Source organism: Phaethon lepturus, unplaced genomic scaffold (assembly GCF_000687285.1).
Source record: "Phaethon lepturus isolate BGI_N335 unplaced genomic scaffold, ASM68728v1 scaffold16338, whole genome shotgun sequence".
Lineage (NCBI taxonomy): Eukaryota > Metazoa > Chordata > Aves > Phaethontiformes > Phaethontidae > Phaethon > Phaethon lepturus.
Window position 1 is genome coordinate 1 of NW_010555643.1, and position 13,874 is coordinate 13,874.

The window sequence follows — 13,874 nt, forward strand, 5'->3', positions numbered from 1 at the left end:
CCGACAGGAGCAGGGGCTCGGGAGCAGCAAACGAGGGTCATGCTTTACGCGGGTTTTAGCAAATGTGCAAGATCCCACCCGCTGCTGGAGCCACACTTCCACCCTGTTCAGAGATGTACCCATATTTCCTAACTTCTACTTGCAGCAGGCGGTAAAGAAGTTAAAACTGAAACTATTTTTTTTCTGTCCCCTAAATCAAATCACCTGTACCCAGAAAAGCAACCTGCAAGCCTGCTTGCATTTTTACCCAGAAGCTTGTAAGGATGAGGAGACTGGGGTCATGACAAAGTTACTGCTGGAAAATTAAACCAGGCAAATTCAGTACTTGCCGGTTTGGTTTTTAATCCTTGCCGAAGGATGCGATAACATCTGGCCACTGCCTTGAGAAGCTGGTTCTGTGCTGGGGGCTGGCACACAGAGATGCCCTGCGACAGGAGGAAGACTGGATTGGCACCACGTGCCTGGAAAGCGGTTTGCAGAGCGAGCGCACCAGGAGGCAGCCTCAAGGCAGGACAGAGTGGACTAAGCTAAGGGTGAGATGCCTGCTACATCCCCCTTGACAGCATAACAAAGGAAATTTAGAAAAAGATTGTCTTGGCACCCCCCCTCCAGCTGAAGGTGGCTGCGGGACAAAGAGCTGTAGTGCTGGACCAGGACGTATGGGACAGTACTGAGGAGAAGTCAACAGCCCGGGCTCCAAGGCCGATGCTCTGCATCTGGAAGTTACATCCTATCCTGTTCACATCAAGAGCAGTGTTTTACTCTAAAAACTGAGCATTCCTACTCAAGAGGATTCAGCTGATGCCTTTTGTGGCACCGAGTACATAACATGAACAGCAAACCAGCCACAAAACCTCATTTTCTACCATCGTGCTGGAGATGAGGAGGTGGGGAGCGTTTCCAAAGACAGCAAAGACACATGCTGGATTGTAGCAAGGACCTGGAGCTTCAGGTTAGTGAAATACAGAAAGGGTGTCATGTCTTACCTTGTCAGAGGACTAGCTTTGTCAAGCCTGGCCCTGTGGGAATAGCTGTGGTCCAGTGAGCATCCCACGAGCAGAGCCTCGAGCAGGAAGCCCAGCTGAAAGCCTTGCCTGGTCCCAGCCAGCCTGGAGATGCTGCAGCAATCGGGGCTCACCCCAGTCAGCTGTGGGCACTTGGGGGCCCACGGGCACAGCCCTTCCAGCCAGGATGTGACACTGAGGGGAGGGCACGGCCCTGCTTGGTTTCAGATCCACATCCTTGACAGCAACACCGTGTTAGGCTCCTCAATGAACATGAAATATTCTGCAGTTTATGGGATTTCATGCTATAATTGCATATATTACTTTAAAATGAAATTTGGCTTTCAATTAGCTCTTTAGTCTATTAGAGGTAGATATTGCAGGTGAAGAAGATTCCAGATACGTTTCCATTTGCAAAGGATGCAATAAAGGGTTGTGAGTAGATCAGTAGTCTTTCATGTTTTAAAAACAAGCAGGATGTTGCTGCCGAGCCCGGAAGAACCGAAGCTCGCAGCTAGACTGAGCAGGGGACGAGGGGCCACAAGCAGGCCAGCTTGGGAAGAGAGGCGGGTGGCTGCATTTGGGAGGCTTTTAAACTGCAACTTATTTACAGCATTTCAGCATTTACAAGGAACAACAGAGGACACAAAATGAACAGAGAAACACCAAATTTTGAAAATAGGTATATTTTAAAATTTGAACCAAGTACAGTTTGGTACAGTTTGCATGTATTGCATGAATCACATGCAGGTGAATACTATAAAAGGTAAAAATACCTGTGCACGTATTTATAAATCCAAGCATTTACATGTAATTTATAAAATTTTCATAGCATAAAATATCTGTGATTCAGAACAGAAATTTTACAGATAAAACTGCATGAATGTCAAACCGTGCCTTTCTTGGGGCCAACTGATTTCACCTCACAGGTTCAACACTCAGCTTGCTGTCAAGTTTTTTTCCCAGTTTTGGTCCCATCCAGTGTGTCCATGTGGTCCCTCCACAGGGCTTCAGCTCTTTATACACCCTTAACAGAAGATGCTTAAAGGTGTTTTAAGGCCTGATGGCAGCACTTCTGTGGTGCATGGGAGAGAAGGAGACTGAGGACGGGACCCAGTGGCTTTGGTAGCCCAAATCCAGTGCTCACCTGAGGGCATGTGTGAGCAGGCTTGTGCCCTGCTGAAAGACTCGATGAAGCTGTTTGCATGCACATGTAAGGGCCGCACAGCCAGATTTAAAACAGTTTATCCAAATCTAAAAATGATCAAAATTTCTGCTTGCATTTCTTCTGGAGACTACCAACCTGGTTTTAAAATCGCACGGCTCTTTCACATGCACACCTCCCGCTCCTCAGACAAAGCTCCCAGCTACCTTTTTTTTAACTTGATTATATTTATCCAAGCAGCCAAACCGATGGCAAAGCACCTCCTTTACATTCTTCAGGTTAATTTTGCTTGCAGCCAGGAAGACGAGCGTAGGTGGTTAAAAAGCTGGCTTTTACGTACGTGCTGCCAGGGAAAGGCATGGGGACCATGCTTGGAGCTCCACAGTCATAGCATGCTGCATTTTTCCAGCCAAGCAGACCGCATTCACCGCTGTATTTCTCAACAGCTCATCGGTCCAACAGCAGATATATATGTTTTTTTTAAACAAGCAGCCTGAGTTACAGTGACGACCCTTCAATGAACACTCCTCGACTGCTATTCTACAAGTGTATACACAGTATTGCAAGATGCATGGAAGACCAACCGTAATGCTGTGCAGCACCAGAAAATGATGGCATCTCACTGCCACACGTTGTAGTCACCAGAGTCACCACTCAGCTCCTTCCACAACGTGGTTTAAGGACACTACTTGTCACCGAGGCCCTGCACAACAGGAAGGGCTTTGTCCCATCTCCTAGACAGGGAAGCTAAATCAGAGTTAAATAGTTTGAACACAAGCCTCAACATTGTGGTAACAGCTCTGCTCCGTTGTATGTAGGTAAAACATCTTTTAGCGCAGGCTTTCATATTACTATTCAAGATGGATTTGTTACAAATAACTTTAAATGTTTTGTGTTGGATTTTTCTTTCTTCTATTTTACTTTTTAGTTGTTTTTTTTAAAGGATTGCAGTGGGTAAAACCATACACACAGAACTAGCCAGGTCCAGTAGTGCCGTCAGAAGACACTATGACAAGCGACAAGTACAATAATCATCAGATTGCGTTAGGGAAATGCACAGCCCTACCCAAGCGTGGCCATCTCTGGTCTCTGCCGATGCTGGTTGCTGAAGAAACCTGCCATCTTGGCCAGCAGGACGCTCCCACTGAAGCCCGACAGTGGGAAGGTACCAGCACTTGAAAGGCTCCACCTCCCTCCATTTCCACATCACCTTCCCATCTTGCGCCGCTCGTCCTTCGCCCCCAGTCCTCAGGGGATAACGGGGTGCAGACAGAGCTCTGCACGTCCCAAGGATGGCTCTTCGCTCTTGGCTGGTGGCCTCTTCGCCCACCCCACCAGCCGCTCACTGCCCTGTGCCCCAGACGCGAGCCCTTCCTTGGCTTGCTCTCCTGCTTTAGCAGGAGCAACCCCGTGGCCAAGCAGGCGGTTTTGCAGCCCACGGGGGCCAGCGTCCCACAGGCACAGCCACGCTTCCCGGCACCCCAACCCCACAGCAAACCAGGCGCTGCTGCCATTCCAGCAGGGATTTTGGCTTTGTACTCTGTGCTTGTCATCTTCAGTCATCTGGGCCAGGGGTCTCTAATTATGGGACACAGCGGGGTCACTGATTTGTAACCCAAAGTTATTTGTGTACAGCGATTCCCACGACTGTTCCATATCAGGTATTTTAGGCCAGTGCAGAAAGGCACAAAACACTTTTTGGTCAAGTTACCAGCCTTGATCGACTCATCGCGTCTCTGAAATAGTGGTGCCATGCGTTACTTTGTAAGGAAGGCGCTGCGCTCACATCAATCCTAACAGCTCGTGCAGCAGCGGCACAATCACAGTAGCAGTGAAGCCAACGGAGGAGTACGTTATAAATTTATACGGCACTTCAACTTCCAGTCGTCTTCGGGCTTCCAGGTCGCCAATGGGAAACTTGTACCGATAACCCAGCATGCCAAGGACCACGCTCTTCATCAGCCGGCGCGTCAGTAGAACAACAAAGATGCCTACAAAGAACCTGGCTAGCACGACCGCCACTATTTTAGTGGTAATCAGAGGAAACCCAAGCTGAAAATTTTCACTGGTGTAGGCTGGCGCAGCATACTGGTTGTTTAACCAAAATCCCACAGTTGCTCCAGCTCCTGCTCCTAAGATAGTAGTGGTGTCTCCCCTGGTAGGGCTGTAATAGTCTAGTTTGGGGTAGTTGTAACATAAGACAAGAGGCACAACTATGGAAAACAGTGGACAGAAGGGACTAGTTAACAGCAAATGATCTATCATGTCCCACACAGGATATAAGACCACGAGCAGCACAGCCGAAATCAGCGCTCCACCGATCACGTCCTGCAAAGAGATCACGTTTAAAAGCTTTGTGAGACCTGGAAGGTAAAACAGAGATTCTTGGGTGATGACAAAACACCAGCATGTGCATTCGCGAGCACGCAGCAGCAGAGGAATGCCCTGAATTCACAGCGATGGCACTGCCCACACACGGTGGCAACCCAGAGCTTGTGCTAAACAAAACATGACAATCTGTGAACCCAACCTTAGCCTTGTCCATGTGAATATATCTATTGTCTCATATTTTTACCCTGGACAGGTGAGATTCTCACCGGCTTTCATGTTTTAAGGGCACTCTCCACCTACGACCTCAGTGGAAAAGGCACGTGCACGGCTCCATCTCAGGGACAATATCACAGTAAGCTGCCTTCCTACAAACCCTTCCTCTCCCATAGTCCTACAAGTAATTTCATTATATCAGTAGGATTGTTGCTCGCTTGCTTTGCATAAACAGGAAGATGCTGTCTGTTGTTAGGGGCAAGCACCCTGTCCAGGAACACAGGCTCCTGGGGAGAAAAGCGCAGAGCTGCGGGACACGGTGCCATGATTTCTGCCCACCGCGGCAAGAGGTAGGCACCGCCGGGCAAGAATACATCAAGGAGAAATTTGTTGCCCACGTCTCTGAAATCTGGCTTGTAGTTAAGAGCCTGAGGCAAGCACATAGTTAAAACCTAATTTATTAACAGAGGCAAATAAGGTGTTTTGAGAACTTGATTGCTGTCAACTGCAAGGCTGGGAAAGGAGAGACGAGCTAACCCCGAACAAAAGCTGTCTGTACGAGGAGCGGCCAGATAAAAAGCAATATAACAAGTTTCCCCTTGCTGCTCTCCCGGCGTTGCTCAGGAGGCAGCGGAATTTGTATTCTGACCATGAAATGCCCTGCAAAAGCTAGCGTTCATCACAGACAGAAATATCCTCTTCTCAAGATTGTGTCTTTTTCATGACAGTTGACCACTACCGTGCTTGGTCACAGTCTGAAATGAATTATTTATGAGAACTTCATTTGTAGTTAGGCAGGAACGAGGGGACTTTTTCACAACAGAAATATTTAATGACTTTCTGGTAAATGCATGACTCCGGTATGGCTGAACTCTAGCTGTTTACAACTTCCAGGCAATGGATTCACAGCACATTTGGTTTTAAGCAACTCCCAGAGCCGTTTTGCATATTCCTAATACATATTTCCGCTTAAATTTATTCCCTCGTCCATGACATGAGCATAGCCATGGACATACACAAAGTTGTTCGCAGATGTCTAATGTGTAAAATACCATTAGGTGTCAATATTTCGCTTCAAGATTTTCAGATTATAACTTTACACACCAAGGCATGTTTTAGCCTAACAGTAAGTAACTGCATTGACACAAAAGAGCTGGGGGTCGCCCCCGGCAGCGGTGCCCAGAGATCCCATCACCTCGGTGCACCTCCGCTTCTCCCCTCACTATTTGTCTGCTTCGTATTAGAGGAAAGAAGTTCTGACATCTCACTATCCCCTCCACGCATGACTAAGGAGTAAAATTCAAAAGCTGTTCACGTGCTTTTCTGTTCCAATTGAAGACATTTAACCAAACATTAACGTTCCCCTAACACACGCTTTGCTCGGATTTGCCCAGCGGACTCCAGCAGTTCCCAGCCGGGGCGCAGACACCCTCTATTTACATTCTGAATTTTATTATCCGCCCGCTCAGCCCCAAGGCAGTAACACAGCCCCTGTAGTTTTCAGGCAGGACCCAGATAACCAGCTCTGCTCCCAGCCCGCGGCTTATACCAGTGGTCTCCCAAGTGAGTGCGCAAGGCAACCCGTTGGGCTGGGGGAAGAAAATACTTTTTGCGCCACCAGTAAAATAGAAAATAGGGAGATACATATTTTTAAGTAGTGTTTACTTCATCCTTACCTCATATTTTTTTTAATTCTATTTTTCTGCATGTTTTATGGTGTATTCATCAATATAGTAATACATGTATATAATTCATAAATAAGTATACCTATATGGGGCATGTATGATAAAAATTTTTTTACTGATAGGGATGCACAATCAAAAAACGATGGAGACTGGCGCTTTGTACTGTTTTTTCCCCCCGTCCAGCAATATACGTGCATCTCATTTTGGAACCTCTTTACTAGAAGCTGACGGGGAGTGTGGGAGGCTCCCGGCCACAGCCTGCGGGAGGGACTCCCTTTGGTTCTGGTACGCCCGGGCAGAGGCTTGATTCTCTGAACACCCAGAAGAGGCGGGTGAGTTCAAGACCAACACTTTACAAAGACATTCAGCAGTGCAGAATTAATTATTTCCCCCCTCGCCTGTTAATCTAAGGAGGAGGTGGGAAGAGAGAGGGGGGATGGCGCTGATTTCTGTGAGAAAAACTGCTTTTCTGGACTCTCCCTGCTGCGCAGCCAGGAGCGGGACCTTAGCTCTTCCCGGCGGAGGAGCTGCTGCTGGCACTCCCAGGAAGCACATTCTTGCCTGTCTGCCTGTGTAAACAGATTAGCCTCTCGCCAAACCCGCAATTATAAAGGAATTTTTAAACGAGGGCAGGCACGGGTTTTGCTCAAGGTGCAGCACTACCAGCAAAGCTCAACACCTGCCGGGATGCTCCCGCTCCCTCAGCACCACAAGTGCCACGGCAGTCCTCCACTGGCTCCATCCTTCCCCAAAAGCCCCGCTACCGCCGTGCAGCTCGGCCCTGCTCCGGCGCAGCACCCCCCCCCGGCTCCCCCACAGCGACGAGCATCTGCCCGGCTCTGACGCACCCATCGATTTTAACTAGAAAGCTGTCATTTTGCTTTGCCACCTAAAGAGTTGGCCAGTATCAAGTTTCTAATGCCACAAGACCTTGAAGTTATTGTCCTGTGCTACAGAGGTACATAAAGAAAAGCAACAGAGGTAAAAATCCGGCTGCGTGCGACGCGTGGGACGCAGGGCTGGGGCGCTTCAGCGTGCTCTCTGCCCATCACCGGGGCTTGTGGGTACCGGGACCGCCAAGTGCGCTGGGCTGGTGGTTTTGTTTTGTTTCACAAGGTCTTAGAGCACAGTTTGTTTCAGGGTTGCAAAAGCATGTGGTCTGGCCTTCCAAAGGCAAGACCATTCTATGATCTCCCCGCTGAAACTGTGGTCGGAGACGCAAACAGTCACAAAATGCCCCCAGGACGTCGAACCGGCACCCCGAATGCGGTGGCACTCCAGCATCTTCCCTGATGCTTCCGATCAAAGCAGAAATAACACTTTTCCTTGTTCTGTCTTGTATTGCCTGAATTCCCATCATGGTTTCACTTACAGCGTGAGACGCTACTCGCTCTTCGAAACAGCAATCCCGTATTTGCTTGCCAGACCTAGAGGTCACTCTCTTTCATCCCACGAGGACTGTTCTGCCACAGTGCGTAACGTGATGCCAATATGTTGTTTGTTATCAGCTTTAAAATATTCAAGATAATTTCAGGATTAATGGCAGTGTGAAAAAACCCAAGATACAGCACAGCAAAATGGGGGAGGGGGCTGCAGAGTACCCTCCCCTGAGGGTGCCATAATCAGCAATAAATGCATCAACACTGGGTCGGTGTATCTCAGGGAAATAAAACCAATGTACTTTGTTTACAGAAACAACTTTCAGGTTTCTTTCTGGTCATAAAAGGTGACCTTTTGACTTCTCCCTGTATCCCCCCCCCGCCACGGCACTGGGCGTTCTGGCTTTCGGACCAGGGCAGCCCAGCGGGGCGGCTGCGGCAGCAGAGAGGTTGTCGCAGCACCAGCTGCAGAGCCCCGAGCCCTGGCCGGGGAGCTCGCGCCGCACCAGGAGGAGACCCGGCGCTGCCGCCGCAGCGGGCACCGAACCCGTTAGCTTGGCACACGGAGAAATTCCCGCTGCTGGCCCTGAAGAGGTAAAAGGCGGCTAAAAAGCCTGCCCCCCGCCTCGGCTTCACCCTCGGCTGGCAAAGGTCTTCCCAGCACAGTTTGCAGGGATCTTGCTCACAACTTTTTGGAGTCCTGTGCCCTCGCATCAGCACCGGCGCTCACCGTTTCAAACGGGAGATGACTCGGATACGCGCCAGCAGCGCTGAGACAGGAAAACTTGTTCATCTCACTGAGACAGGGATCAAAAACTGGGCCAAAGCTTTAAGATGGGGAATAAAGGGATGTTTTCTAAAATACAGTTGTCTGGGGAAAAGAGCAAACAACGACAAAAAAAACCCCATCCTATTGTCACCAATTGCATTTTGTTCCTTAAAAATAAACTCTTACATTAACCAACTACAGATTCTCTGTTTCAAAATGCGTCCACCTTTTCACTTTGCCCTTTCCAGGTAACTCGATTCCCCCTTCGCCAGCTCCTCACGCTCCATCGCTTCGGCTTCTCGCGGTGAGGTGGTGCGGGCGGATTGCTGTGATTAGCTTCTCCCTCACCCGTACCAGTGTGTTGCCTCCGCCCCATTCTCTGGCTGGGCGATGCTTTCCCGGTGGCAGCCAAGGCAACGGGTGTTTATTCCCTTTTCCCTAATCATTCTGTTCGTCCCGATACGGCTATAAGGATGTAGACAGCTCCCGTACCAGTTCGCTGCCTCTCCAGAAGGTCTTCAATGGTAACGTCTCTTCTGCTGATGTGACTGCACTTTTTGAGGCCGCTCCTGACCCGAAAGCAATGCCAGCGGTGCTGAAATACAGACTGATTTGTAGAGCTGAGGCTACAGGAGACGAGCCCCCATACCAGAGCTTTAGCTGTGCCACCACCAAAGCATGGTGCAACCACCTTGCCACTCCTTCTCCGATTCCTCAAACAGGAAAAATTCAGTTACACCAAGTCAGTGGGTATATGTTTTCATATACCCATTCATTTGCTTTACTAAAATATTATAATCGTTTAAGACATCATTACACCCTGCCAGTATTCATTTTCTATTAAGACCTCAGTTAAGAATTCATTAGATACAGGCTGTTTCAGCTGGTGGCTTGGCCAATTGGCCACTGCGCCTTGGCCCCACAGCCTCTCGGGCAGCTCAGGGTGGGAGCCATCCCTCAAAGTGCGGCAAATGGCTCTGAACCGTGCTTCTTCCCCGAAAGAACCCGTCACTGCCGGTGGGACGGCGCCGCGCAGAGTGGGGCTGCATTGGGGCGGCTGTGGCCATCAGACGTTTCCCCAGCTGCATCCCCACCACGGCACGCAAGGGATGAAGACCCCGCTGAAGCACGTTTGGCCTTCTGAAAGGCAGCGTTGCTCACAGTTCAACTAAGGAGCTTTTTCTTTTATTTTAAAGCCCTTTTTTTATCATGTCAAAGGCACAAAGGACTTTTTCTTCTTTACCCTAAAATCCATCTAAATTTAGAGGAGTCTTTCATTATGATGGACCAGCCAGGGAAGTATGCCAAGAATTTTTACTGATTGACTTAAGGTCACTAGCCGAGAAAGGGTGTCTCCAGCTTCGATTTAAGATCTTGTTTTGATCCACTAGGCCTGGAAGGGAAGGTCAAGCTGTATTTTATACATAACCTAACGTCATAAAGGCTCTTACATTCATCAAGTCTCCTTATTAAAAACATAATTATTATTTAGTAAAAAAATGCAACTGTTTATGCATGTGCAATCAACCAATAACGCGTGTCAAACAACTGCGGGGAAGTAGCCGGGAGTTTTTATCCATAGTGAGGCAGCTGGACCACCCCTCTGGCCATTACCTGTAATAGATCAGTAACACTTCCTCTGGTCGGGAAGGGGCCAGCTACTGCCTAATCAAAGGTACACCAAAACCTGGTCTTAAAGCAGGGCTGGCCTCTCCAAACTGCGCCCAGCCAGCCTGTCATATAAAGTCACAGAAATTCTATGTTTATTTTCGGATGAAGTACTTGTGCATCTCAGTCCTTTAAGAACACATTTCCTAGCAGCTGAAAACGAGAAGCTTGGCATAATATTTTTTTAAGTGTCACATCCCTGCGCGGTAACAGGAGACTTGCTGTCCCCCGGCAGCAGCTCACGTGTCACGTTTTACCCTCTCCACCGCTGCCGGCTGGTCGCCGGAGCGACTCCCCCAAAAAAAAGCCGAGCCGCCCCCCCCCCCTGCCATTCCTCCCCTGACACTCCCAGGATACACCAGCCTGGAATATTTCTCGCTGACAACAGTGATACTATTGCACAAAAGGCTTAGCTAAGGAGCAGCATCGCTCGCCTAAGTGCATTCCTCGCAATTAAAATTTCAAAATAGGGAGCTACAGCTCGGATGCCACACCGGCCTCACCCGGCTCCCCAGCGCGCCCGCGCCGCTGCCTCCCCGGCGGTACCGGTAATTCCCCTGCAGGCTCGCACAGCCATAGCCTGAGGCCTTCCCCACAGCCACCCTCAGGCGTACACCTGGAAGGCAGCGGCGTGACTCCTTCATCCCGCGACGGCCCGGCCAAGGCAGGACCCGCATCGCTTGAGGAGCGGGAGGTGGGAGTCGCTGCGGGTGAGCAGAGCTGGAGGCACGACCGGCGCGGCGCATCCTTACCAGGACTGTGTGCATCCCCGTGTAGAGCCTGCTGAGACACACCAGCGTCGAAAACACGAACGCCGCTGCCAAGCCTAGTTCGAACGGATACTGTGGAAAGAGGCGGGGTGGGGGGAGAAATACACACATTACGCTGTTACCCACTTTAACATCAGTATATATCCAAGGTAAAGCATCCAAGCAGCTGGACTGGTGCAAGGATCTCGCGTTGGGAAGCGGCTCTCGAGCTGCACTTTCCCAAAGAGACTAACGTGGCCCAAGATGAGACCTCGCATGGGCCCACGTGCCGCCCTGCCACCCCTTCCGCTACCCGTGGTGCCCACTTCTGCAAAGGTCTGGTCTTGGCACGGGGAACCTGGGGAACAGATGGCATTTGCAGAGTTTTTCCCCACAATATCCACCTGCAAAATCCATGTTAGTGCTAGAGACCTTAAGGAAAAAAGGCACAGCACGTCGTACGAGCGATGCCCGAGGCTGAACTGCAGCCTCAGATCACCCGAGGGGAACGCGACAGCCGCAGAGCCCGACCGGCAGCGTGATCAATAGTCCTCCAGCCGCGACTGGGGCTGGGGGGCTCCTTTCAGTCCGTAAAGGAGATTTTTCTGAAAAAAATAAACCAACCTAAAATGTAAATAAATCAGACTGATTCCCCCGATTTGACACAGAGTCTCCATCTACTGCCGAGAGGCTGACGGCTGACCAGGGCGGCCACAGGTCGGTGCAAAAATGCTTCTGTGGAGATTTTAAGCATAACAACTCACTTCTGACCCTTTCCCCCGGCATACTCTAGCCCCCGAAATAGAGAGCTCGGACCCTCTGCAGATGTCACTCCCAGTTCATAAAACGCTATTTTTGCCTCACTTCTCTAAGCCTTTGGAGGATTTACGCCCACTTTATTCCCCACTCAGCAGGCAGCCTGGGAGCTAGTCCAGATCAGTAATTGGTGACTGGGGCAGCTTGAGAAGATAGCAGCATAATGTACTGGTAGATTTTTCCTTCTTAAGAGAGGCAATTAAATCATTTAATTATTTTACAGCAGCTTTATTGTTTCATGGCAGTTTCCAAGAAGTACGAGACAGCCTGTGAAGAGCTGTCTGTCCCACTGGTAGCTTATCGATCGAGGAGGAGGAGAAAGTGCTGCTGACCGGGTCTTTTTGGCAGATCTGACACATAGGATGGACCTGGCCTCCGAGGGCTGACAAATATCCCATCTCCTGGCTCCTCCTCCCCGTCTGCATCCCATTCCCAAGTTGCTCAGACGAACACCCAAGACCCCATGAGCCCCACTTTCCCCATCTGTCCCCTGGGTACCGGCACCTCCCCAGCCCTGCGCTCCAGCCGGCCAAGACCCTTCTGCAGATGGCCGAGACCCTCCTGCAGATGACCAGCCAAGCGTGCAGGTGCCAGCGCTGGAGGACCTGTAGGCTAGCAGAGCGCAGGCAGGGATGGGGATGGGAGGCAGGAACAGCTGCTGGAAGCACATCGCGGGCAGGGACTGCCGCGGCTGGCGCTGACTCCTTGCGGTAGATGCCTCTGTGTTTATTGCGACATCCCCTGATAAACAGAGGTGATTCGCTCCTTTTATACTGGAAGGCTAAGGCCGGCAACATCGCTTTGGACACCCCTGACCTGCTCACTAACCCCTGCGCCGCGGGCAGGAGCAAAGCCCATGGCTGCACGGCTGGTACCGGATGAGTCCGTGCCTTTGCTCCTCACCTTGAGAAACAACAGCGCTCAACACAACCAGCATCTCCAGCGTCTGCAACGGCTAGCGGTTTGGGACCCTTTCTAAAATGAAGAAACAGGTATTGCTGCATCGTCCCTGCCAAAGGGGCTGTGAGCCCTCTTGATTACATGGGTTTGTCTTTGAAACGCACTTGAGAAGGCTGAGAAACATGCTTAAAGATGACGCAGCCAGGAAGTCATTATTGCCGGAGTACAGGAAACACGTGCTTGGATTCATAAAATGAAACAAAAGTAATCATCATGGAGAAATGAGTTTCGGGAAACAAACCTTTTAGGAAGATAAAAGCCTGAAGGTTTGGGGAAAATAACTATGAGATCTCCCCAGGCAGCCTGCAGCACCAGCACAGTGAAACTACTGCTACTTCTCTGACAAACAGCTCTCAAAGCATGTCATACGCTACTAGCCTAAGGCGGGTTAGAGCCAGGGCATTTCCAAGGATGCTTTTCCCGCACCCTGCAAAAACCAGGGGACACGCAGCTCCTTTGCTTTCCCCAGGAGCTGGCGTTGGCTCAGCGGGCATGGGACAAGCACAAGACACTGACACTGGGCATCTCCTGCGGCAGCACCGCAGCTCCCTCCAGGCTCGCCCCGCGTGGCAAAACACCAAACCGCGGCAGGGCAGCGCAGCCAGCCCGTGGAAGTCTCCCCTAAATTTCTTCTTATGTCTATTACCGGCCAGCTACAGGTAACAGCAGGAAAAAGTACATGTCTGTGAAAATAAACACAGAGCTCCTCTGGAGGCAGCAGCTGCTTTGGACTTGCGAGTTTTCTGTAGCTCTCTGGAAGTAGACAGATGCGTGCTTTTTTTTTTTTTTCCCCTTTTTTTTTTTCACCCCTACCTTGTACTGGTTCACGGTTGCGATGAGAAAGGAGAAGGAGATGGCGGTGGCTGCCATGGCATGGGTGGAAGGCATCCCATACTCTGCATCCGTCCTCATCTCCAGCTTGACGACAGGTGGCGAGAGGGGCCGAGGCCACTTCAGGATGTCCTTGGAGACCTGGCCTATGTACATCACTATCTGCGGAGAGGAGAGGCCACAGGGCTGTCAGTCAGCACGGGCGATCCCCACCCAGCCCACCCAAGAACCACCTCTATTTCTGCGCTTTTTTTCCTGCAAAACCCACCACCCTGAGGACAGGATTTAGCCCTTGAATTATTAA

At 50.4% G+C, this 13,874-nt stretch overlaps 1 protein-coding gene across 1 annotated transcript; it reads right to left on the bottom strand.

Moving 5' to 3' along the window:
* Positions 1 to 3,951: 3,951 nt before the first annotated feature.
* SGPP2 (sphingosine-1-phosphate phosphatase 2) lies at positions 3,952 to 13,732 on the bottom strand (the record flags this gene model as incomplete). The annotated part of the gene is made up of 3 exons (XM_010292238.1): positions 3,952 to 4,497; positions 10,967 to 11,056; positions 13,553 to 13,732. Coding segments are annotated over 3 exons (816 nt in total), but the record flags the coding sequence as incomplete, so codon positions are not given.
* Between the last annotated feature and the right edge of the window lie 142 nt (positions 13,733 to 13,874).